Source organism: Ranitomeya variabilis, chromosome 1, assembly GCF_051348905.1.
Source record: "Ranitomeya variabilis isolate aRanVar5 chromosome 1, aRanVar5.hap1, whole genome shotgun sequence".
Lineage (NCBI taxonomy): Eukaryota > Metazoa > Chordata > Amphibia > Anura > Dendrobatidae > Ranitomeya > Ranitomeya variabilis.
The window spans coordinates 925,166,027-925,189,569 of record NC_135232.1 but is presented as its reverse complement, the minus strand read 5'-3'; the positions used below and the strand labels follow the sequence as shown (position 1 = coordinate 925,189,569).

Here is a 23,543-nt window from a genome sequence, read left to right as displayed (position 1 = left end):
CAATCCTTATCTATCAATGCTTTACTCTAAAAATGTTAATTACATTTGACGTTTAAGATATTCCTTCAGCAACTGTTCACGAACTTGAAATACTTGCATCCCCAGTCCGTCATCATAACAGTACACCATGCTGGTAATATTTTCAGAAAGCGGAACCTCAAAAGGCACAGAACCGGTGCTGAAGTGACGCATGCTATGGTGACCTTGATGGAAAAAAATTAAAAGGAAGATCATTTTATGTTTGATGTTCGTGTGTAATGTACATAACCATGGATGTACTAACCCATGGTAAAGGCACTGCGCATTACCCCTTTCTTGTCCTCTTCCTCGGCCCCTAAAGCCATCCCTAATACTGCTAGATTCCCTTCTGGTGCTCAGGACATAAACCTGGTCACATTCTCGCTCTCGCTGACAACCTGTATAAAACAGAAATCGAAGTGTAAAAAAGAAGCACCATCTATATATCATACAATACGAGCGACAACATATTAAAAGAGTAATCTCATATTAAGTCATGTTATATTATGGACAAGATGTGCTCCTTCATTAAATTGGTACTCAAAAATTAGAAATTTAATGTTTTGTCCCTACTTGTAAATATTAAGCAAAATAGAATTCCAAAATAGTTCTACTAAAGTAGGTCAAGGAGGCATGACTGTGTCCATAAGGACAATACAAACATGTCAACCAAAATAGGTGCATCCATAATTGTAAAGAGCAATAAAGTTACACATTTGATAAAAAAAAACAAAAAAAATAGGGATTTTTGTGTACTCACCGTAAAATCCTTTTCTCCGAGCCATTCATTGGGGGACACAGACCATGGGTGTATGCTGCTGCCACCAGGAGGCTGACACTAAGTAATACAAAGAAAGTTAGCTCCTCCCCTGCAGTATACACCCTCCTGCTGGCTCCCAGCTAACCAGTTCGGTGCAAAAGCAGTAGGAGATCAATAACAACATATAAGCGTATAGCATGTCACATTATATATGAGAGTATAACATCAAATGATAAAAACAAGTACAACTAATAATAGGGAGGGAGCGGTGTCCCCCAATGAATGGCTCGGAGAAAAGGATTTTACGGTGAGTACACAAAAATCCCTATTTCTCCTTCGCCTCATTGGGGGACACAGACCATGGGACGTCCCAAAGCAGTCCCTGGGTGGGGACAACATCAGATCAGGCCGTGTAACCGCTACTTACAAGTGCGCCACTGCGGCCTTCAGAGTCCGCCTGCCCAGACTCACATCTGTGGAAGTGTGGGAATTATAGTGCTTCAACAATGCATGCGGACTGGACGAATCCGCAAGCTTGCAGGCGTGCCTTGCCGACGCCTGGTGCCTAGAACCCTCGACAGACAGGGAGATAGGCTGACATCTAGCATGGAAGGACTCCTGGATGGTGAAACGGATTCACCATGTTAGCATGGCCGATGAAATGGCTAAACCCTTCCTGAAAACATCAGGAAGCCTTCCTCTACCGTCAGGAAGCCCAAATAAAGAGTCCAACGGTCAGAAGGACGCCGTCCTCGAGACGTACCTACTCAGAGCACTCACTTCGTCCAGAATATGGGGAACTCGTTCCATTTTGTGGACTGGTGCCGAAAGATGAGGGAAGATCTATGCCCTCATAACAGTGGTAATACATTACCACCTTGGTAAGAAGTGAAGGGGATGGCCTGAGGACAACCTTGCCTTGAAGGTAATAAGGGAAAAAAACCTGAAAGAGCAGAACAGCTAGCTCCAAAGACTCGTCATAGTGAGGATATCGCAGAGAAAAAAAGGGCGACTTTCCCTGATCGTAAAGTCTGCTCGGATGAAAAGAAGTCTACTGTAAGACTCCTAGGATCATTAAGGTCCCAATGACCTAACGGTATGCGATAGGGAAGAACTACGTGTGAAAACTTCCTGTGAGAAAGTCCCTAATTGCAGTTTTGCTGCGATAAGGCGGGATGATACTAGCTCCGCAAACAAAAAAAAAAAAACTGACGTAGTCAATGCGAATCTCGGAGGATCGCTGGGGCCCCTTTCTGCTTCCGAAAGGCTTTCAGAAGTAGTGGAAGGAGAGTTATGGAAACTGGTACCACGGCAGAACCAGAGCATGGAGTGCGATGGCTCTTGGATCTCGAGGCCGAACCACGAACACGAGTACATTGGCATTCGGTCTGGACATCATCCGACCTACAAGTGGAGAGCTCCAGTGAAGGCAGATCTGATGGAGGACCTCGGGGGGAAGTTCCCACTGACTTGAGGCGGAACCCTGATGGCTGAATTTGTTTGCCGTCCAGAGTTCTACTCCTGGGATATATACTGCCGAGATCACTGAATGATCGATCTCGGCCCATCATAGAATGTGAGGTATCTCAGTCATGGCGCCTGGCCATGGGTACCTGCTAGATGATTGATGTATGGCACTGCCGTGGCATTATCCAATTGAATTCGGATAGGGTGACCCGCCAGAAGGCAGTGGACCTGCTGTAGGACTACCGTTCGGATCTCCAGAGCAATGATAGGGAGAGGAAGACTGGCATTGGTAGTTACTAATAACCATTGAACCAGGAGAAAGGCCCTGGATGAAGAAGGAGCTCAGAGACTATTGCCTGAAAGTCTTTTTGACTTGCTGAAAAAGAGCGGAGCGAAGGAACCCGCTTCCATTGTCGTCACCATTTTTCCTCAGAACTCTCCTAGCAAATCGAATGAAATGAGGGGGAGAGTAATCAAGCCCTCAGAACTCTCCTTGCGCAAGATCCCTGTTGAAGGGCCATGACCTTGTCTCGAGGGAGAATTACCAGCCTTCTAGAAGTGTGCAGGATTATCCTCAAAAAGGATATCTGCTGGGCTGGAAATGAGGAGAATTTGTTTAAGTGTAGCTGCCAGTCCAGGTGAGAGGGTATCGCAAGTGATATAGATGACTCAGCGTAGTCCTGGAAGGGCGGCTAGACAGTCGACCAAACAGGGCAGGACGAGCACGCCTCTAGGGTGCAAGAGAAAACATGACATCCGCCATGACCTGTGCGAACACTGGGTGCGGAAGCAAGGCCGAAGGACAAGGTTGTGACTTGAAAATGCTGTTCACGGATGGAAAGGCGAAGGAATTTTTTAAAGAGGGTAAGCATCCCGAGTGTCGATGGATGCCGAAAAAAAAAAAAAAAAACTGCACCTTGTTCTGTTGAAGTAAGGACTGAGCTGAGGAACTCCATCCGAAGAAGGAGGACCATGTCAAAGGTTGTTAGTTTGAGGTCCAGGGTCAGTCTAGACTGTGCTGGACAATCCTTAAACAATCCTTTGTCAGTCTCCCGCTCAAAAGATTTGATTGGCCAGTTGTTACTGGTGTAAGGTAGATAAGGTCTCCAGCCAGGAGACCATTGCTCTAGCAATCCATGCGGCGGCTAGGGAAGATCGAGAGCTGAACTCGAAGGCGCAAGACGGGACGAACCAGATTTGCTATCTGACAGTCCGTGGTATTTTTAATTGATGACCTATCAGGTAGGGATACTGGTAGGTATACCACAGGAGATTCGACCCGGTTAATCTACCCCATGGCGGAATGTGCGGCTGCATCCAGCAGGTCATAGTCTCTTGCCATCGCCGCTCTCTTTTGACAGTGCAGAAATAAAACTTAGGAACCCTCGATCCATCATCCTCTTAACAGGGAAGTGGAGAGGAATTGTCCGCCTTCTTGCATCATCCGCTAAATAGTGGTGATGCAGAGGGGGGTGCTCGTACGCCAAAAAAGGGTGCCTCTGTATATCCACAGAGTTCAGGTTTCCGGAGGACAGGACAGGTTGTCTGGCGTTAGGCCTGGATGCAGAAGAGGAAACATGGAGGCGACATTCCATGTGCTCGTCTGTTGATGGTGTGGGGAGATCGGGGCCCTTTAAAAGGACCCGTCGCCCTTAAAAATCAGGCCAGGCATGGCATCCCACGTAGAGGCTTCTGTCTAGTGAACTCCTTATGAGGGACACTGCGTAGTCTAGTGCAGAACCAGAGTCTTCGTCAATGTACCGAGATTGGTTACTCGTCTCTGAAGCTCTGGCAAGTTCAGGCAATATCCAATCATATAATCAGAGCCTTGTTGTTATCAAATCATTGGTGAGGGAGCAGGAAACGAAAACTTCCGTTTTCTAGATGCCTGTATGTTTCAAGACGCCTGTACGTTTCTAGAATACTTGCGGCCCCTGCTAGCCGACGGCTCCCATGTAGGATAGGGACCATGTATATCAGTCCTGCAAGCACTCCGGGCCACAGAGGGTACCCGAGGGGATTTAATCTCTTGGTCAGAGAACCATGGATTGCGGTCAGTGACTAAGTCCACTGAGGGGAACTAGAGGATAAGCTGGGGTTGGCGGCGGAGGGCTCCTCGGATTGATCATGCGCCCTTAAGACCAGGGAATACTGGTCATGAGCTTTTAAGATCAGGGAACACTGGACATGCGCCTTTAAGACCAGAGAATACTGGATATGCGCCTTTAAGACCAGAGAATACTGGGCATGCGCCTTTAAGACCAGAGAATACTGGGCATGCGCCTTTAAGACCAGAGAATACTGGGCATGCGCCTTTAAGACCAGAGAATACTGGGCATGCGCCTTTAAGACCAGAGAATACTGGGCATGCGCCTTTAAGACCAGAGAATACTGGGCATGCGCCTTTAAGACCAGAGAATACTGGGCATGCGCCTTTAAGACCAGAGAATACTGGACATGCGCCTTTAAGACCAGAGAATAATGGACATGCGCCTTTGAGACCAAGGAATACTTGTCATACGCCTTTAAGACCAGGGAATACTGGCCGAGTGCCTTTAAGACCAGGGAATACTGGTCATGAGCTTTTAAGATCAGGGAACACTGGTCATTCGCCTTTAAGACCAGGGAATACTGGACATGCGCCTTTAAGAACAGAGAATACTGGACATGCGCCTTTAAGAACAGAGAATACTGGACATGCGCCTTTAAGAACAGAATACTGGACATGCGCCTTTAACCCCTTCCCGACATCGGACGTACTATCCCGTCGAGGTGGGGTGGGCCCGTATGACCACCGACGGGATAGTACGTCCAGCGCGATCGGCGGCGCTCACGGGGGGAGAACGGCCGATCGCGGCCGGGTGTCAGCTGCCTATCGCAGCTGACATCCGGCACTATGTGCCAGGAGAGGTCACGGACCGCCCCCGGCACATTAACCCCCGGCACACCGCGATCAAACATGATCGCGATGTGCCGGCGGTGCAGGGAAGCATCGCGCAGGGAGGGGGCTCCCTGCGGGCTTCCCTGAGCCCCCCGCAGCAACACGATGTGATCGCGTTGCTGCGAGGGTCTTACCTCCCTCCCTGCCTGCTCCAGACCCGGATCCAAGATGGCCACGGATCCGGGTCCTGCAGGGAGGGAGGTGGCTTCACAGAAGCCTGCTCAGGGCAGGCACTGTGAAGCAGCCTGCACTTCTCTCAGATCGGTGATCTGTCAGAGTGCTATGCAAACTGGCAGATCACCGATCTGTATTGTCCCCCCCTGGGGCAAAGTAAAAAAGTAAAAAAATTTTTTTCCAAATGTCTAAAAAAATATAAAAAAAATATTCCAAAATAATGAAAAAAAAAATATATATATTATTCCCATAAATACATTTCTTTATCTAAATAAAAAAAACAAAACAATAAAAGTACACATATTTAGTATCGCCGCGTCCGTAACGACCCGACCTATAAAACTGTCCCACTAGTTAACCCCTTCAGTAAACACCGTAAGAAAAAAAAAAAAAACGAGGCAAAAAACAACGCTTTATTATCATACCGCCGAACAAAAAGTGGAATAACACGCGATCAAAAAGACAGATATAAATAACCATGGTACCGCTGAAAGCATCATCTTGTCCCGCAAATAACGAGCCGCAATACAGCATGATCAGCAAAAAAATAAAAAAGTTACAGTCCTGAGAATAAAGCGATGCAAAAATAATTATTTTTTCCATAAAATAGTTTTTATCGTATAAAAGCGCCAAAACATAAAAAAATAATATAAATGAGGTATCGCTGTAATCGTACTGACCCGAAGAATAAAACTGCTATATCAATTTTACCAAACGCGGAACAGTATAAACGCCTCTCCTAAAAGAAATTCATGAATAGCTGGTTTTTGGTCATTCTGCCTCACAAAAATCGGAATAAAAAGCGATCAAAAAATGTGACGTGCCCAAAAAGTTACCAATAAAAACGTCAACTCGTCCCGCAAAAAACAAGACCTCACATGACTCTGTGGACCAAAATATGGAAAATTTATAGCTCTCAAAATGTGGTAACGCAAAAAATATTTTTTTGCAATAAAAAGCGTCTTTCAGTGTGTGACGGCTGCCAATCATAAAAATCCGCTAAAAAACTCGCTATAAAAGTAAATCAAACCCCCCTTCATCACCCCCTTAGTTAGGGAAAAATAAAAAAAATGTATTTATTTCCATTTTCCCATTAGGGTTAGGGCTAGGGTTGGGGCTAGGGTTAAGGCTACAGTTAGGGTTGGGGCTAAAGTTACGGTTAGGGTTTAGATTACATTTACGGTTGGGAATAGGGTTGGGATTAGGGTTAGGGGGTGTGTCAGGGTTAGAGGTGTGGTTAGGGTTACTGTTGGGATTAGGGTTAGGGGTGTGTTTGGATTAGGGTTTTCAGTTATAATTGGGGGTTTCCACTGTTTCGGCACATCAGGGGCTCTCCAAACGCGACATGACATCCGATCTCAATTCCAGCCAATTCTGCGTTGAAAAAGTAAAACAGTGCTCCTTCCCTTCCGAGCTCTCCCGTGTGCCCAAACAGGGGTTTACCCCAACATATGGGGTATCAGCGTACTCAGGACAAATAGGACAACAACCTTTTGGGTCCAATTTCTCCTGTTACCCCTGGGAAAATACAAAACTGGGGACCAAAAAATAAGTTTTGTGGGAAAAAAAAAGTTTTTTTATTTTCACGGCTCTGCGTTATAAACTGTAGTGAAACACTTGGGGGTTCAAAGTTCTTACAACACATCTAGATAAGTTCCTTGGGGGGTCTAGTTTCCAAAATGGGGTCACTTGTGCGGGGCTTCTACTGTTTAGGTACATTAGGGGCTCTGCAAATGCAATGTGACGCCTGCAGACCATTCCATCTAAGTCTGCATTCCAAATGGCGCTCCTTCCCTTCCGAGCCCTCCCATGCATCCAAACGGTGGTTCCCCCCACATATGGGGTATCAGCGCACTCAGGACAAATTGGACAACAACTTTTGGGGTCCAATTTCTCCTGTTACCCTCGGGAAAATACAAAACTGGGGGCTGAAAAATAATTTTTGTGGGAAAAAATGTTTGTTTTATTTTTACGGCTCTGCATTATAAACTTCTGTGAAGCCCTTGGTGGGTCAAAGCACTCACCACACATCTAGATAAGTTCCTTAGGGGGTCTACTTTCCAAAATGGTGTCAATTGTGGGGGGTTTCAATGTTTACGCACATCAGGGGCTCTCCAAACGCAACATGACGTCCCATCTCAATTCCAGTCAATTTTGCATTGAAAAGTCAAATGGCGCTCCTTCGCTTCCCAGCTCTGTCATGCGCCCAAACAGTGGTTTACCCCCACATATGGGGTATCGGCGTACTCAGGACAAATTGTACAACAACTTTTGGGGTCCATTTTCTCCTGTTACCCTTGGTAAAATAAAACAAATTGGAGCTGAAGTAAATTTTTTGTGAAAAAAAGTTAAATGTTCATTTTTATTTAAACATTCCAAAAATTCCTGTGAAGCACCAGAAGGGTTAATAAACTTCTTGAATATGGTTTTGAGCACCTTGAGGGGTGCAGTTTTTAGAATGGTGTCACACTTGAGTATTTTCTATCATATAGACCCCTCAAAATGACTTCAAATGAGATGTGGTCCCTAAAAAAAAATGGTGTTGTAAAAATGAGAAATTGCTGGTCAACTTTTAACCCTTATAACTCCCTAACAAAAAAAAAATTTTGGTTCCAAAATTGTGCTGATGTAAAGTAGACATGTGGGAAATGTTACTTATTAAGTATTTTGTGTGACATATCTCTGTGATTTAAGGGCATAAAAATTCAAAGTTGGAAAATTGCTAAATTTTCAAAATTTTCGCCAAATTTCCATTTTTTTTGCAAATAAACGCAGGTAATATCAAAGAAATTTTACCACTATCATGAAGTACAATATGTCACGAGAAAACAGTGTCAGAATCACCAAGATCCGTTGAAGCGTTCCAGAGTTATAACCTCATAAAGGGACAGTGGTCAGAATTGTAAAAGTTGGCCCGGTCATTAACGTGCAAACCACCCTTGGGGGTGAAGGGGTTAAGACCAGACAATACTGGACATGCGCCTTTAAGACTAGAGAATACTGGACATGCACCTTTAAGACCAGACAATACTGGACATGCGCCTTTAAGACCAGAGAATACTGGGCATGCGCCTTTAAGACCAGAGAATACTGGGCATGCGCCTTTAAGACCAGAGAATACTGGGCATGCGCCTTTAAGACCAGAGAATACTGGGCATGCGCCTTTAAGACCAGAGAATAATGGACATGCGCCTTTGAGACCAAGGAATACTTGTCATACGCCTTTAAGACCAGGGAATACTGGCCGAGTGCCTTTAAGACCAGGGAATACTGGTCATGCACCTTTAAGACCAGGGAATACCGGTCATTGTGATGTAGAGTGGATGTGCCCCTTTAATGCTAAAAATCGTTGCCCCAGTGTGAGCCGGCCGGGTGGACCAAGATGGTCACCGTGAGTTGCAGAGTTGATAAAATCTCGCAGAGAGCGAGAAGCGCCAACTCAGGGGGCGGAGCCACGGACACGATGTTGAATAGGCCCAAGCCGGGGCCTAAATTTCTGTAGCAGGCGGGCGACACCAGCAGGGCGTTTCAGGCGAGACTTCCGGGATGCGGCCTACACATCGGCCGAAGCCAGGGGCTAAATTTTTGCAGCCGGCCAGAGCGTTACCTCAGAGAGGTGGGCCACAGGAAAGTGGCTGAGGCTGCCTGTCAGCATGTGGATATCCCTCTGAAGATGGATCCACTCACCATCGGTGCGCGTCCCGGCATGGAGCCGCCGCGGATGTGGGTTTCAGCGCTGTTCTGTGCAGCGTGGACGGTGCAGGGATAAGCCTCAATCCATCATCCGTTTGTTAGGGAGGTGGAGAGGAACCGTCCGCCTCCTTGTGCCATCCGCTTTCACAGTGGTGGGACAGTGGGGGCTGCTCGGACGCCATAGAGAGGGGCCTCTGTACAGCCGAGGGTAAAACCAGGTGGACAGGGCCAGTTGTCCGGCATTAGGCCTGGCTCCAGGAGAGGATACATGGAGGCGACACTCCATGTGGTCGCCTGTTGCTGGTGTGGGGAGATCGGGACTGAAGGAACCTTCGCCCCTGAACTGAGCTCAGGCATGGCATCCCACGTCGCAGGAGAGGGTACGGGGAGGTATACTCGCCTGTTGATGGTTCGGGGGGAGATCGAAACCTTGAAAGGATCCGTCGCCCCCTTCATTAAAAAATAAAAATGTACAGAAAAGTAAAAAATAATAAAAACGTTGGGGTCTGAAACAGACCCGTGTGCCTCCTACAGACACTAAGCAAGACCTGGTTCTCTGAGAGCCAGCAGGAGGGTGTATACTGCAGGGGAGGAGAGAACTTTCTTTGTATCACTTAGTGTCAGCCTCCTGGTGGAAGCAGCAGCATACACCACGGTCTGTGTCCCCCAATGAGGCGAAGGAGAAAAACAAATACACAAGACAAAAATAAGACTAACACAATATAGAACAGAGGAGCAGCATATATTTGGAAAAAAAGATGTATAAATGGGCCAAGCAAAGATAAGGAGGAAGTTCACAATACGTATTAGGCCTCTTTCACATTTCCGTTGGTACGGGGCCGTCACAAACTGTCGGCCCGACATACCCACGGACGTTGTGCACAACGTGGGCAGCGGATGCAGTTTTCAGACGCATCCGCTGCCCATTATGAGCTCCGGGGAGGAGGGGGAGGAGTTCTGGCAGCGCATGTGCGGTCGGAAATGGCGGATTCAACGGATGAAAAAACGTTCCCGTGAACATTTTTTCGTCATGACGGGCCTCAAAATCACGACGCATCCGTTGCACGACAGATGCGACGTGTGCCCATTCGTCACAATCCGTCGTCAATGAAAGTGTATGGCAAAAAAATGGATTCTGCGGGCACATTTGCATGATCCGTTTTTTTTGCCAAAACGACGGATTGCGCCGGATGCCAAAAAACGAAGTGTGAAAGAGGCCTTACATAAATATAGATACAGTATATAGGTTATGTAGGCACATATTGAAGTGTAAAGACCACATAAGGCAAGTATCAAAAAACAAACAAACCAACCAACAATCTAAAGAACATTAAAATCAGTTATGTGCTGAAAGAAACCTCGAAGAGCAATATGCCAAGAATATAGAAACCGCAGATAAATAATGGCAAATACGGACCTAGAGTAGATGATGCCGCTGCTCTGCACTCCAAAGCACATTTGGAGTTCTATCAGTTTAGTTTTCCAGTGGAGACTACATAGCGTTTGGTAAGAATTAAACTCCCACAACACCCCCTAGCTTCTCCCACCACTCCCCCATATTGAGTTCAAGGTCATATTGGGTGAAAATTAAAGTGTCTAGGAAGGATCAAGACGTCAGGTATCAGTAAGAGAAAATTGAGTGAAAAGACCACCCCATGCACGGATTCTGAAGAACCTGTGTTTTGGAACAGATTGTGTTGGTCTCCTGCAGGTCTAAATGATTGAATACCTGTCATCCTACAGGCCTAAATGAGCAAAAAGATTATGTTTCATTACTGAAGTTTAACGGTTATATATGCTTGCAATCTGTGTCGGCTGTTTTCCTTTGCTGTATATTTTTTATGTAATTTTTTCTTTGTGTTTTTAAACTGAGTCATTATATGTATCATGTGACTGGTTATGAATTCTCATTTTTGGGGGGCTGATATAATTGTGCTGTTACCTATGCTGAGTAGCTTTGAGAAAGAACAATTTACTGTTCGAAACGCGTTGCCTGTTACTCACAATTATGTGATTTTTATTTTACTGGATCTTGCTTTTTATTCACAATAAATTTGGAATTTTTGGAAGCTGGAACTTTTTTCCTTTGTTCCATTTGCCTCACATCATGACTACATTGTATCTGTGCTTCCCCACAACACATGCCTAACAGGTGAGCTGTTTTTTCTACTCATCTCTTAAATATTATTGACGCAGTTTATACAGGGGTACTTTACTGCTAAGCGCCTCAATCTCATTACCAAGTTCCCACACACGCCACACTTATATTAGCAGCACTTTGGCTCAGGGATGTCAGCCAAAGGAATAAGTAGAGCTCGCAACAGGATAAGAGTTGCACCAGGACTGGCTGCCCTTACCTGCACCACTGAGTGAAATAAATACAACAGCAATTACAAAAACAATAAATAAAAAATATGGGATTTTTGCGTGCTGACCGTAAAATCCTTTTCTCCGAGCCATTCATTGGGGGACAGACCATGGGTGTATGCTGCCACTAGGAGGCTGACACTAAGTGATACAAAGAAAGATAGCTCCTCTTCTGCAGTATATACCCTCCTGCTGGCTCTCAAAGAATCAGTTCAGTGCAATAGCAGTAGGAGATCAGCAACAACATATGAGAGTATAACATGTCAAATCATAAAACAAGCACAAGCTAATAACAGGGTGGGAGCTGTGTCCCCCAATGAATGGCTCGGAGAAAATGATTTTAAAGTGAGTACACAAAAAACCCTATTTCTCCTTCGCCTCATTTGGGGACACAGACCGTGGGATGTCCCAAAGCAGTCCCTGGGTGGGGACAACATCAGATCAGGCCCTGTGTAACCGCTACTTACAAGTGCGCCACCGCGGCCTGCAGAGTCCGCCTGTCCAGACTCACATCTGCGGAAGTCTGGGAATTATAGTGCTTCAAGAATGCATGCAGACTGGACGAACCACAAGCTTGCAGGCGTGCTTTGCCGATGCTTGGTGCCTAGAACCCAAGAAACCACGATAGACAGGGTTGGACATAATCTGACATTAACACAGAAGGACTCCTGGATGGTGAAACGAATCCACCAGGCTAACCTGGCCGATGAAACGGCTAAACCCTTCCTGTAACCGTCAGCAAGCCTTCCTCTTACTGTCAGGAAGCCCAAATAAAGTGTCCAACCTTCGGAAGGACGCCATCCTCGATACGTACCTTCTCAGAGCACTCACTTCGTCCAGAGTATGGGGAACTCATTCAGTTTTGTGGACTGGTGCCGAAGGAGATGAGGGCAGAACAATGTCCTCGTAACAGTGGGAATACGATACCACCTTGGTAACAAGGGACAGGGATGGCCTGAGGACAACCTTGCCTTGATGGTAATAAGGAAAAAAAAAAAAGTCTGAAAAAACAGAGCGGCTAGCTCCGAAGACTCGTCAGGATGACGAGAGAAAAAAGGGCTACCTTTCCTGATAGTAAAGTCTGTCCGGAACAAAAGGAGTCTACTGTACTGCCTGTGCCGCAATCCTCCACCCCTCTTTTCCCTCCTGTTCAGGACTTCACATCCACTACGACTGAATTATGGCCCTTTGTGCCTGAGCAAGAGCTGGTTATTAGGTTACATGATGACCTGGTGGTAACTATTTGGGTTCCCATGGCTACTTAAGCCTTTATAGTTCGTCCTGATATAGGACCCCGTTTTAATCAGCAGGCTCTATATCTTGGAAAGTCCTGTCTCTGCCCTTTCCTTTGCGTTTGATCGGTAGTACTGGATACACAGTTCTTTATATTATTGCTTGTATTTATTTGTACTGCTGATTATTATTCTGTTGTATTAATGACTGATATGGTTTAATTTATTCAAACTATGGCACATTACATATGTGTCATGGGCAGGTTTTAGTACAATTGTGCACGATTCATGCGTTTTGGGCTGCATGTATAGATTTATCTACACTGCTTGAGGGGGGGGGAAACTGTTATTGGGTTGTATTTTAAACGGTTTTAGCATTTCTGTGCTTTAGGTGAAAAAGGTTTTTTTGATACTTTATTATGAGGGTGTGCATACCCTCATCTAGTCTGTTTCTCTTTTCCCCTTTTGTAGTATTTTATCCTAGACCAGGTTTTGCACCCTACTACTTACATTATTTGATAATAGTGCACCCTCATTTTTTCATTATTTCCTACTGTACGACTCCCAGGACCATTAAGGACCCAAAGGTCTAACGGTATGCGATAGGGAAGTACCACATGTCAAAACTTCCTGCGAGAAAGTCCCTACTTGCAGTTTTCTTACAATGAGATGAAAAAGTACTAGCTCCTCAAACAAAAAACCTGACGTGGTCAGTGCGGAACTCCCAGAATCACTGGGACCCTTCCTGCTTCCGAAAGGCTCTCGGAAGTAATGGAAGAGGGGTTATGGAAACTGGTACCACGGAAGAACCAGAGCTTGCACTGCGATGGCTTTTGGATCTCGAGGCCGAACCATGAACTTTAGTACATTGGTGTTCAGTCTGGACGCCATCCGATCTACATCTGGAGTGCTCCAACAAAGGCAGATCTAATGGAAAACTTCCGGGTGAAGTTCCCACTCACTTGAGGCGGGACCCTGACGGCTGAAAAAGACTGCTGCCCAGAGTTCTACTCCTTGGATGTGTACTGCCGAGATCACTGAATGCTAGATCTCAGCCCATCAGACAGACAATGTGAGGTACCTCGGCCATGGCACCAGACCGTGGGTACCTGCTAGATGATTGACGTGTGGCACAGCCGTGGCAGTATCCGATTGAATTCAGATGGGGTGACCAGCCATAAGGCAGTGGAACTGCTGTAGGACTAGCCGTACCGTTCGGATCCCCAGAACAATAATCGGGAGAAGAAGACTGGCATCGGTAGTCACTAACAACCATTGAACTGGCAGAAAGGATCTCCCCTGGATGGGGGGGGGGGGGTCAGGAGGAAGAGCTCAGACTACCCTCTGAAAGCCTGCTTGATCTGCAGAAATCGAGTGGAGCGAAGGAAACGGCTTCCAATGCAGTCACCATTTTTCCCGCAGAACCCTCCTAGCAAATCAAATGGAATGAGGGGGGATGAGTGATCAAGTGCGCGAGCTCCCTGTTGAAGGGCCACGGCCTTGTCTCAGGGGAGAATTACCAACCTTCTGGAAGTGTCCAGGATCATCCTCAAAAAAGGATATCTGCAGGGCTGGAAATGAGGAAAACTAATCTAAAGTTAGCTGCCAGCCCAGGTGAGAGAGGGTATCGCAAGTGAAATAGACGACTCAGCGCAGTCCTGGAAGAGCGACTATAAAGTCGACCAGATAGGCGTGGTCGTCCTGCCCTATAGGGTGCAAGAGGAACATGACCCTTGTGAACACTCTGGGTGCGGTAGCAAGGCCGAAGGGCATAGTCGTGACTTAAAAATGCTGTTCGCAAATAGAAAAAAAGAGAAGGGATTTTTGAAGAGGAAAAAAATAGGAATGTGAAGGTAAGCATGCCGAATGTCAATGGATGCCAGAAACTCCACCTTTTCCCGTTGAAGTAATGGCTGAGCGGAGGAACTCCATCCAAAGAAGGAGGACCTTGTCAAGCTTGATAGAAGTTTGAGGTCTAGGTCTTGGTCCGCCCCTGTGGGAGCCGGGTGGACCAAGGTGGCCACTGGGAGTTGGAGGTGTAAAGTCTCGCAGAGAGCGAAAGGTGCCAATTCGGGGGGGCGGAGCCACAAATGTGATGTGGGCGGAGCCTTGTTACTTCCATGAATACGCCCCAAGCCGGGGCCTAAAATTTTCTGCAGCCAGTGGGTAGAAGTGAAGGGCATTGGAGTAGCCAAGAAAAGGGAGCGCTCCCGTGCCAGGCGAGAAGTGTCAGAAAAGTGGGCGGAGCCGCCTTAGCGCGCCATAGTGCAGGCACAGCTTCCAGGATGTGGCCTAAACCGGGGGCTAAATTTTTGCAGCCGGCTGTAGCGTTACCTCAGGGAGGTGGGCCACAGTGAAGCCATGGCTAAAGCTGCCCGACAGCATACGAATATCCCACTGCAGAGGCCCACTGCTGACTGGATCCACTCACCATCGGTGCGCATCCCAGCATGGAGCCGCCGCAGATGACTGGATTTCAGCGCTGAGGAAAGCGCACACACTCTACTGTTCTGCTGCAGGTCAGGTATTGCAGCGTGGACGGTGCAGGGATAAAAGGAGGTAAACCTCAATCCACTATCCCTTTGTTAGGGAGGTGGAGAGGAACCGTCCACCTCCTTGTGCCACCCGCTTTAAGGCTATGTGCACACATTCAGGATTTTTCACGGTTTTTTTTTTCGGCGGAATCGCATTCCGGAAAAAAAAGAAGCATGTTTATTCCTTGTGCGGAATTCCGCACACATAGGAATGCATTGATCCGTTTACTTTCCACATGTGGCTATGCCCACCATGCGGGAAGTAAGCGGATCATGTGCGGTTGGTACCCAGGGTGGAGGAGAGGAGTCTAACCTCCAGGCCCAGGGAACCATATAATTGTTAAAAAAAAAAAAAATTAAAATAAATCGTGATATTGTAACCTTCCGGCATCCCTCGCAGCATTCCAGCTCCTTGCGATGCTTTGCGGCAATGACCTGTGACGACGTGGGTCTCGCGAGATCGCTACGTCATCTGAGGTCATTGCCGCTAGGCATTATTGGGAACGGGAGCATCGCGAGGAGCGGGAAGATTGCCGGGGACGCCGGAAGGTGAGAATATCACGATTTATTTTTTTATTTTTTTTTAATTCTTTTTAAACATTAGATCTTTTTACTATTGATGCTGCATAGGCAGCATCAATAGTAAAAAGTTGGTCACACTTGTCAAACACTGTTTGACAAGTGTGACCAACCTGTCAATCAGTTTTCCAAGCGATGCTACAGATCGCTTGGAAAACGCTAGCATTCTGCAAGCTTATTACGCTTGCAAAACGTTAGTGTTTAGCGGGAAAACGCATGCCAATTCTGCATGCGCTTTACCCGCGGCACAGTTGCGGAAATTTCCACGGCAATTCCGGACGTGTGCACATAGCCTAACAGTGGTGGTACAGTGGGGGCTGCTCGAACGCCAAAAAGAGGGTGCCTCTGTGCATCCTGGACAGGGCCAGTTGTGCGGCATTAGGCCTGGCTGCAGAAGAGGATACGTGGAGGCGACATTCCATGTGCTCATCTGTTGATGGTGCGGGGAGATCGGAACCTTGAAAGGATCCGTCGCCCCATTTGTGCGTGGAAAGATTAAAAATCAAAAAAAGGTAAAGAGAAAAAAAAAGTTGAAAAGTAAATTAAAGAGCTTTGGGTCTGAATAGCAGACCCATCTGTGTGCCTCCTACGGACACTAAGCAAGAACTGGTTAGCTGAGAGCCAGCAGGAGGGTGTATACTGCAGGAGAGGAGAGCACTTTCTTTGTATCACTTCGTGTCAGCCTCCTAGTGGCAGCAGCATACACCACGGTCTGTGTCCCCCAATGAGGCGAAGGAGAAAATAAAAAATATAAAAGGGGGTGAGGGAAATTACCACAACTGCAAGTGTCCGATCACATTCAGGCCTTGAAGTGCAAACCACAGGTAGGGCTGCAACAGCATGTGTATTGTTAGACGAGGATTGCCTGTTGGGCAATCCCCACGTGTTGTAGCTGTCCAACAGGCGCAAGAGTTGCAGCCACAGGGACCCAAACATGTTAACAGTATCTTGTAGCGCTTGGATAATATGTTACCCGAGCAAGTTCACTCATCACTAATTATGACCACTAGCCAACCCATATCAGTGGTCGTAACCAAACATACTGCAATGCCTGCACATGAGGAAAGACAGCAAATCAGGAAAGCTATACTACATTTCTACTTGTGGGTATTTGCTAATATTACACCTACTACATATCAAGATAGGATTTAGGAGATGGGAATAACCATTTAACGCAACAGAAAAATGCAGTGGGGTTGGGGAGAATGTATCCAAGTATTAAAGTTTTGCTTTCGTCAAATCAGACATACAGTCTAGAAATATGGTCCATTTCATTTAGGGTTAATACCAGAGGGAATGGCTGAATGTTGGTAATGTCAGCAATACTGACCAACTGATGTATATGGGAGACCCGACTCCTGCCTGAATAGTTTACACTTTAAAAAAAAAAAAAAAAAAAAGAATCAAGTAGTTTGTTTGAAAAACGATCAGTCTGAAATACGATCAGTCTGAAATTCTGAGGAGATAAGCTGCCGCCAGTGGCCTCCTCTCTTCCTACTGAAAACACATGAATGCTCAGTTAAGCAAAGAACTTAAACCCTGGGATATTACAAATCTTCTCAAATTAATATTTTTTTTTAGTTTTCTATTTTGATTACAAGAGCATACAGCTGCAGCTTGCCAAAAGCAGATTTCAGCCTTCCCCAATACATGAAGTCTAGCTGCAGCTTGGACTCTCCAACATTTAAGGAAGAATACTTTGCTCACCGTGAGAATAATGTCCTCGCTTTGGTTTTTTGCTCGATTCAGGTTGAACCTGTGACACCAAGTGATCGTTTCGTGTTTTCACAATATCCGCTTTCTTGTCCCCCAAGCACAAAGGAACCCATCTTTGTTTCGCAACTGAAGATAAAGTGGAAGAAAGTTAAAACAATTAGATCTAGATTATATGTTATCACTAAACATGAGAAATATTTGCAACGACTGGAGCGATTTTGGACAAGGTTTATATGCACTGATGTATTTGTATGTTCCAACAAGACATATCAATGCACAAACATGTCCAAATAATGCAACTATAAAGAAAGTCCTATACTCATTTTACTGATGGATCCTCAGTCTCAAGCAATCACTTTAGCACATAATCATAGGTCATCGATAGATGGTAACCTCTATTGATCAGGTACTGCAGAATTAATAAAGCTCCGCTAAATAAAATATGTAGTAATTACTGATCAGATCTTCCATCTCTGCCATTTGTTACTAAATATAGTGTAGAGCTTAAAAAGAAGTTACCCACTTTATTTTACCATAAAGTGTCAGTGACATACTATTCTGGCACTACTAATATGCAAGTATTAGAGGGTCCTGTTAGTGCAGCCGTCCTGATTGCACAGCTCTGGTGAATAAATAGGTTACCGCACAGCCCCATCCACCTCTAACTGTACATAGGAACGCTGCTTTCCAATTGGAGGTGTTTTGACAGATCTGGTTGTCAAGGTGAAAATATACTTTCTTATATACTTTTTGTACTTTTATATCTTATACTGTAAAACAATAAGTTTTTCCTATCTGCTTGCAAATGTAACTGTATTTAAAGATGGCCGCCAGTGTTTATTTTTACTTTAGTCTAGTGTCCGAAGGGTTAAGTTTCATTTCTTCTGAAATCGAAACCTAAGGAATGAGAAGAAAAGGAGGATTCACCGGGAGACGTCAGAACAAATCAGAAAGACTAAATGCTAGCTTAAACCCTGCCTAATGCACGCCTTCCCCTAACACTCAATATAGTATTGTGTATTTTAGAATAAAGCCAGTTGGTGTGACCGCTGCGGACATGTGTGGACGCACGGGCATTAACTGAGTTTGAACCAGCTACCTGTCTGACTCATTCTTATCCGGTACCAGATGCCCTGCACACATATTAATTTGGAATGACTGGTGAATGAGGGTATATTGTCGTTACGACCCCGACAATTTGGCGCGACCAACGTGGGGCGTGGCCAGCGATCCGAGACCCCCTGGACCCATGCCTGGATGTCTGTGGATGATACCCGTAGTGGCTGACCTCGAGGACTGATCACCCTCCGAACACGGTAAGTGGCGATCATATACACTGTATGTGTCACACTTGCTAGTGTCTCAGCCGTTATTGGTTTGTCTGTGGTCTCCTTGGGTCTGGGGAGTGACCGGTCGAGTGGTGAGATCGAACGCGATCCTGTGCCACGCTCTGAACCAGCAACTGAGAGACGTCGCATCCTGCGCATCCTCATGTACACCACACCTCCTCCACCGGTCATTGTACTCCATTCAACCACCCTACCCGTGACTATTGTCTAGTAGTGAAGTGGAGTGATAAATTGAGCCAGTTGTAGATTGTGGGGCAGCTTAGAGAAAGGGATAGGAGACGCAGCCTCTGTGATATTGTGCTGACAGGTAACTAAGACGTTCCGAGAGGGGACCACCTGTGCTGATAGGTAACTAAGACGTTCCGAGAGGGGACCACCTATATTTTTGTGGAGGGGTCTCATTAGGAGGCTGCCTCCCAACGGTTTGGAATATCGTGGCAGGATAGTCTGTAATCACTGTGTTCAGGTTAGAGACAGGAAACATTGACCGTGAGGCTCTTTTCCTAGTACGTCGAACGTGAGGCTCCGTACTGTAGAACACCAGTGTTGACATTGCTGCCAGTGGTCTACTGCAGAAGACCATAGTATTCTGTGAAAAGATGCTGCGTCTCTTAAAGCAGAAGAAGTCCGTGCCCCACAAGTTAGATGAGGATGCTGTGGAAGTCAAGACGATAGTAGAGTCACGGGAGGGCAAGAGGCAGTCAAGAAGCTTATCTGCGAGTTGCGAGAGGCTTGAAGAATGAAGGATGAAAATAGGTTGATGGAGAGGGAGGATCAGAGAATGCAGAACCCGTGTTTGGTTATAAAATGCCTTTGAACTGTGATCCCACAGATTGTAAAATGGCCGCCGTGCCACTGGTGATGAAAATGCAGTCCCAGCCACCGCCCTATAATGGCGGCGGGACGAGGTCTCTGGAAGCATGGGTGTGTCCTGTTTGTGTTGTGCAGAATCCAACCTGGGTGGAAACCTGCCGCGTGTGTGCGTACGGGCCGTCCTTGGGGCTCCGCCCAGACCACGGAGGATCATAGGAAAGTTTTGTAGAAATTAAGTCTGAAAACTGCTGCAATTTGTGACTGTGTAGAAGAAACGGAGCTTATATCAGTGCTGTGTAGGAGAGGGGAGGGGGGAGCGGATCGCTGCACGACTGGTTTGTCATTTCTCCTCTTTCTTCCTTATCGGTGCTGTGAGCCAGAGGAAAGAGCTGGGCTTTTGTATTCTCCCTTGTGCGCTGAGGAATGCTGTGATTTCCTTATCTCCTGTGTCTGGTGAGGAGGGGGCGCACGCGCGTAGCTGCGCTCGAGTCTCTCTGTGTTTACTTGGTGTAGATCACGCGCTGGTAGATTTGGGTTTTGCTTAAAGCGACAATATTGTTTTGAAGTACAAAGAAATATTATAATCTGGAAATTTGAAAGTGAAATAGACCTGTGCCTAGTCTTAAGAGGAAAACTTGTAAGTAATTGAAAGATTGGTAAAAGATTTACCTGCATCAAGTTGAGTGGTTGATATATATATATCAAATTGAAGATAAACAGGGGGGGGGGGGCTCCCTGTTAGATGATATGGTCTTTTCTCAGGAAATTAAGCCTCTACTCCCAACTGTAAGCCCTGTGCCCCTTAAAGTCAAGGCACCAATATATCCTGGACTGCCGAGAAGTTCTATGGGCGTCTTATGGTAGTGTTTAAAGATCTGGGATTTTCACTGTAACAAAAAGCCCATTCATACCTTTTTGTAGTAGACCCGATATTGAGATTTCCACTCCGGATGATGCATTGAAAATAGTAAAGAGTTTTCAAAAGAATTTAGCCCAGCAGGAAAGGAAAGGGGTTAAATCAGCAGCGCTTCTTACTCGCTATCTGGCCCCCCACCACTGCAGCTGCGAGGACACAGCTATGTTATCAGTGGTCATGTAACAGAGTTCAGCCTTTGCCCCCTCCCATCGTACACGCAAGTCCAGCCTCACATTCCAATACGCCTTTAACCCTGTATAGGAATCTTACTCCATCCCAAGCCTCGTTATGTCAATTTTCAGACCAAGAGCTTGTTTTAATCGGTGTAAATGGCAGACCCCCCAGCCCGGAAAGGCCCTTACATCTCCTCTTCCCGTGAAACCTTCACACTTACAAGGCCAGACTTTCCAGGAATCTGAAGTTTGGTTTCCCTGTCATTCACGTTACTACATCACACCTCAGGAATCCCAGGTACTTTTCTCAGTAGGGTATGGGGACATAATTACCCACCAGGTAGGAGCTATAGTGAACCCAGCTAATTCTACCCTGTCACAGAGGTGGTTTGGCCCAACAGATAGCCAACAGGGGGGGGGCCCAGCCATAGCCCAAGAGTGTCAGGCCTACCTTGCCACTTATGGCCCCTTGCATCCAGGAGATGCTATGTCCACCCAAAGAGGGAATTTGCCCTGTGATATAGTGTTACACACTGCAGGCCCCGTATATGATTACAAGACACTCGAGCACTGCCGTACAGTATTGCAGACTGCTTTGCAGACAGAGCTCACCTATGCAGGACATGCTACAGGTGTGCTGACTCAGCTTATGGAGACAAACAGAGACCTGTCGCTTATTACAGCGGCCGCCTGGATACGGTGGCAAGAGGAAGTTCCTCCTGTGTTTGGGCTGTGTTGTCTGTCCAGCTGTTGCTACACAAATCTTCAGAGATTGTTTTGGATTACCCACTGATGGTCCATACCCCACACGATGTATATAGTATCCTTAATCAGGTACAATCTAGCCACATGTCCATGGCTGGACAGCTGCAACTTTAGTGTGCTATTCTCATGCCTACTAATGTGACTTTGAAAAGGTGCACTGTCCTGAACCCCGCTACTCTTCTCCTAGTTCCTATGGATCCAAAGGGGGGAGGAGTAGGTGACATGAAAAAGGACACTCTTTCTTTCTAGAATGGATCCAGAGGAACAAGATCAGGTTTCCAAACCACATGATTGTCCGGAATTGATGTCTCAGGAAACGGCTGGTCTCTAGTGTGCATATTCTAATGCTGATTTTGAGCTTTTTGTAGATGGATCCCGTCACCAAGATGACCAAGGACGCTTCTGTACCAGATATGCTGTGGTCTCAGAACATGAGGTAATCAAGGCAGAGTCAATGCCAGCTCATATGTCTGCACAAGAAGCAGAGCTCAAGGTGCTCATAGAAGCGTGCAAACTAGCAGAAGGTAAGACTGTAAATATCTACACTGATTCCAGGTATGCTTTTGGCATTGCACACGATTATGGGCCTATCTGGAGAGCCAGGGCTTTCCTGACAGCAAATGGCCACCCCATTAAACATGCTGAGGCAGTCCAGCAACTTATGAATGTACTACAGCTTCCCACCCAAGCAGGCATCATAAAGGTAAAGGCACATACCAAAGGCACTGATGGACAGACAAAGGGTAACGCACTGGCAGACCAGGCTGCCAAGAAAGCAGCAAGCACTCCTGTAGCCTCTAAAGTACATCACCTAGACACCCCACCATCTCCACTTGTGTTGAAAGACATCTTAGCCCGGTTACAAGAACAGGCAAGTAAGGAGGAGAAAAATAGGTGGCAAAAGATAGGGGCTTGCTCTGATACCGTCACTGGACTATGGGGGAGGGGTGAAAAGGTCTGCCTACCACAGGTACTGTACCCAATGATGGCACAGGTTCTGCACGAGAATGTGCACCACTCGAAGACGGCCATGTGTGACACCCTACAGAGACAATGGATTGCCCCCAGGGTTTTCCACCTGCGCAGAAAGGCAGGTACAGAGCTGCATGATATGTGCCACACATAATCAGAGTAGGACAGTGAAAACCCCATCCAAACACACTCCCCGGCCCCTTTAACCAATTCCAGAGACTGCAGATTGATTATTCGGTTACCCAGGGTAGGGACGTATGAGTATGTGTTGGTCTGCATTGATTTAGTTTCAGGTTGGCCAGAAGCCTACCCAGTTGCCAAAGCTACGGCTAAGACAACGGTGAAGAAACTGATGGCTGAGATCATATGCAGGTATGGAGTTCCTGAAGTCATTGAAAGCGATCAGGGTTCCCATTTTACTGGAGAGATCATGTCAGAGGTAACGGCAGCACTGGGGGTAAGTCAAGCATTGCATAGTCCATACCATCCACAGGGCAGTGGAAGAGGGGAGAGACTAAATGGAACTTTTAAGCTTAAAATCCAGAAGGCAATGACAGAGACTGGTAAACCATGGACAGAATGCCTTCCTCTAGCTTTGTTTTCAGTAAGATATACCCCAAACAGGAAGACAGGACTGTCACCGTATGAGATTCTGTTTGGCAGGAGCCCCAGTCTTGAATGTTTCTTTCCACAACAGTTGCAGCTCAAGTACCAGGACTTGACTAACTATGTGCAGGCCTTACATGGACACCTTGCCAAAGTGCATTTAACTGTCTTCAGTTCTCTTCCAGACCCAGACAAGGTTCCTGGACACCATCCCTTTGTGCCAGGAGACCTGGTGTATGTGAAAAAGTTTGTGCGCAGAGATTGTGTCCAGACAAGATTTAAAGGACCCCACACGGTGATCCTGGTTACCCCCACTGCAGTAAAACTTGAAGGAAAGAGCACCTGGATCCACGCTTCACACTGTAAAAGAGACCGAACCAGTGTTTAGTCACAGTAGTGACTGAAGGGAAATGTTGCTGTTGTTTTTGACCTTGGGACTGGGGGCCATCCTTGCCCCTACCTCTTCGG

The 23,543-nt window shown here is 46.5% G+C and overlaps 1 protein-coding gene across 6 annotated transcripts in view; it reads right to left on the bottom strand.

Annotated features, from left to right (window-relative positions):
- LARP1B (La ribonucleoprotein 1B) overlaps positions 1-23,543 on the bottom strand; it is a 99,686-nt gene that overhangs the window by 54,970 nt on the left and 21,173 nt on the right. For all 6 annotated transcript variants that reach the window (XR_013219672.1, XM_077279126.1, XM_077279127.1 and 3 more), the window contains exons 5-7: positions 17,473-17,607; positions 309-416; positions 44-203 (exon numbers count right to left, since the gene is read on the bottom strand). Coding sequence is in view for 5 of the 6 variants with exons in the window: in XM_077279126.1 (XP_077135241.1) it covers positions 44-203; positions 309-416; positions 17,473-17,607 (403 nt within the window). In the remaining variant the exon portion in view is untranslated. The remainder of the gene's footprint in view (positions 1-43; positions 204-308; positions 417-17,472; positions 17,608-23,543) is intronic.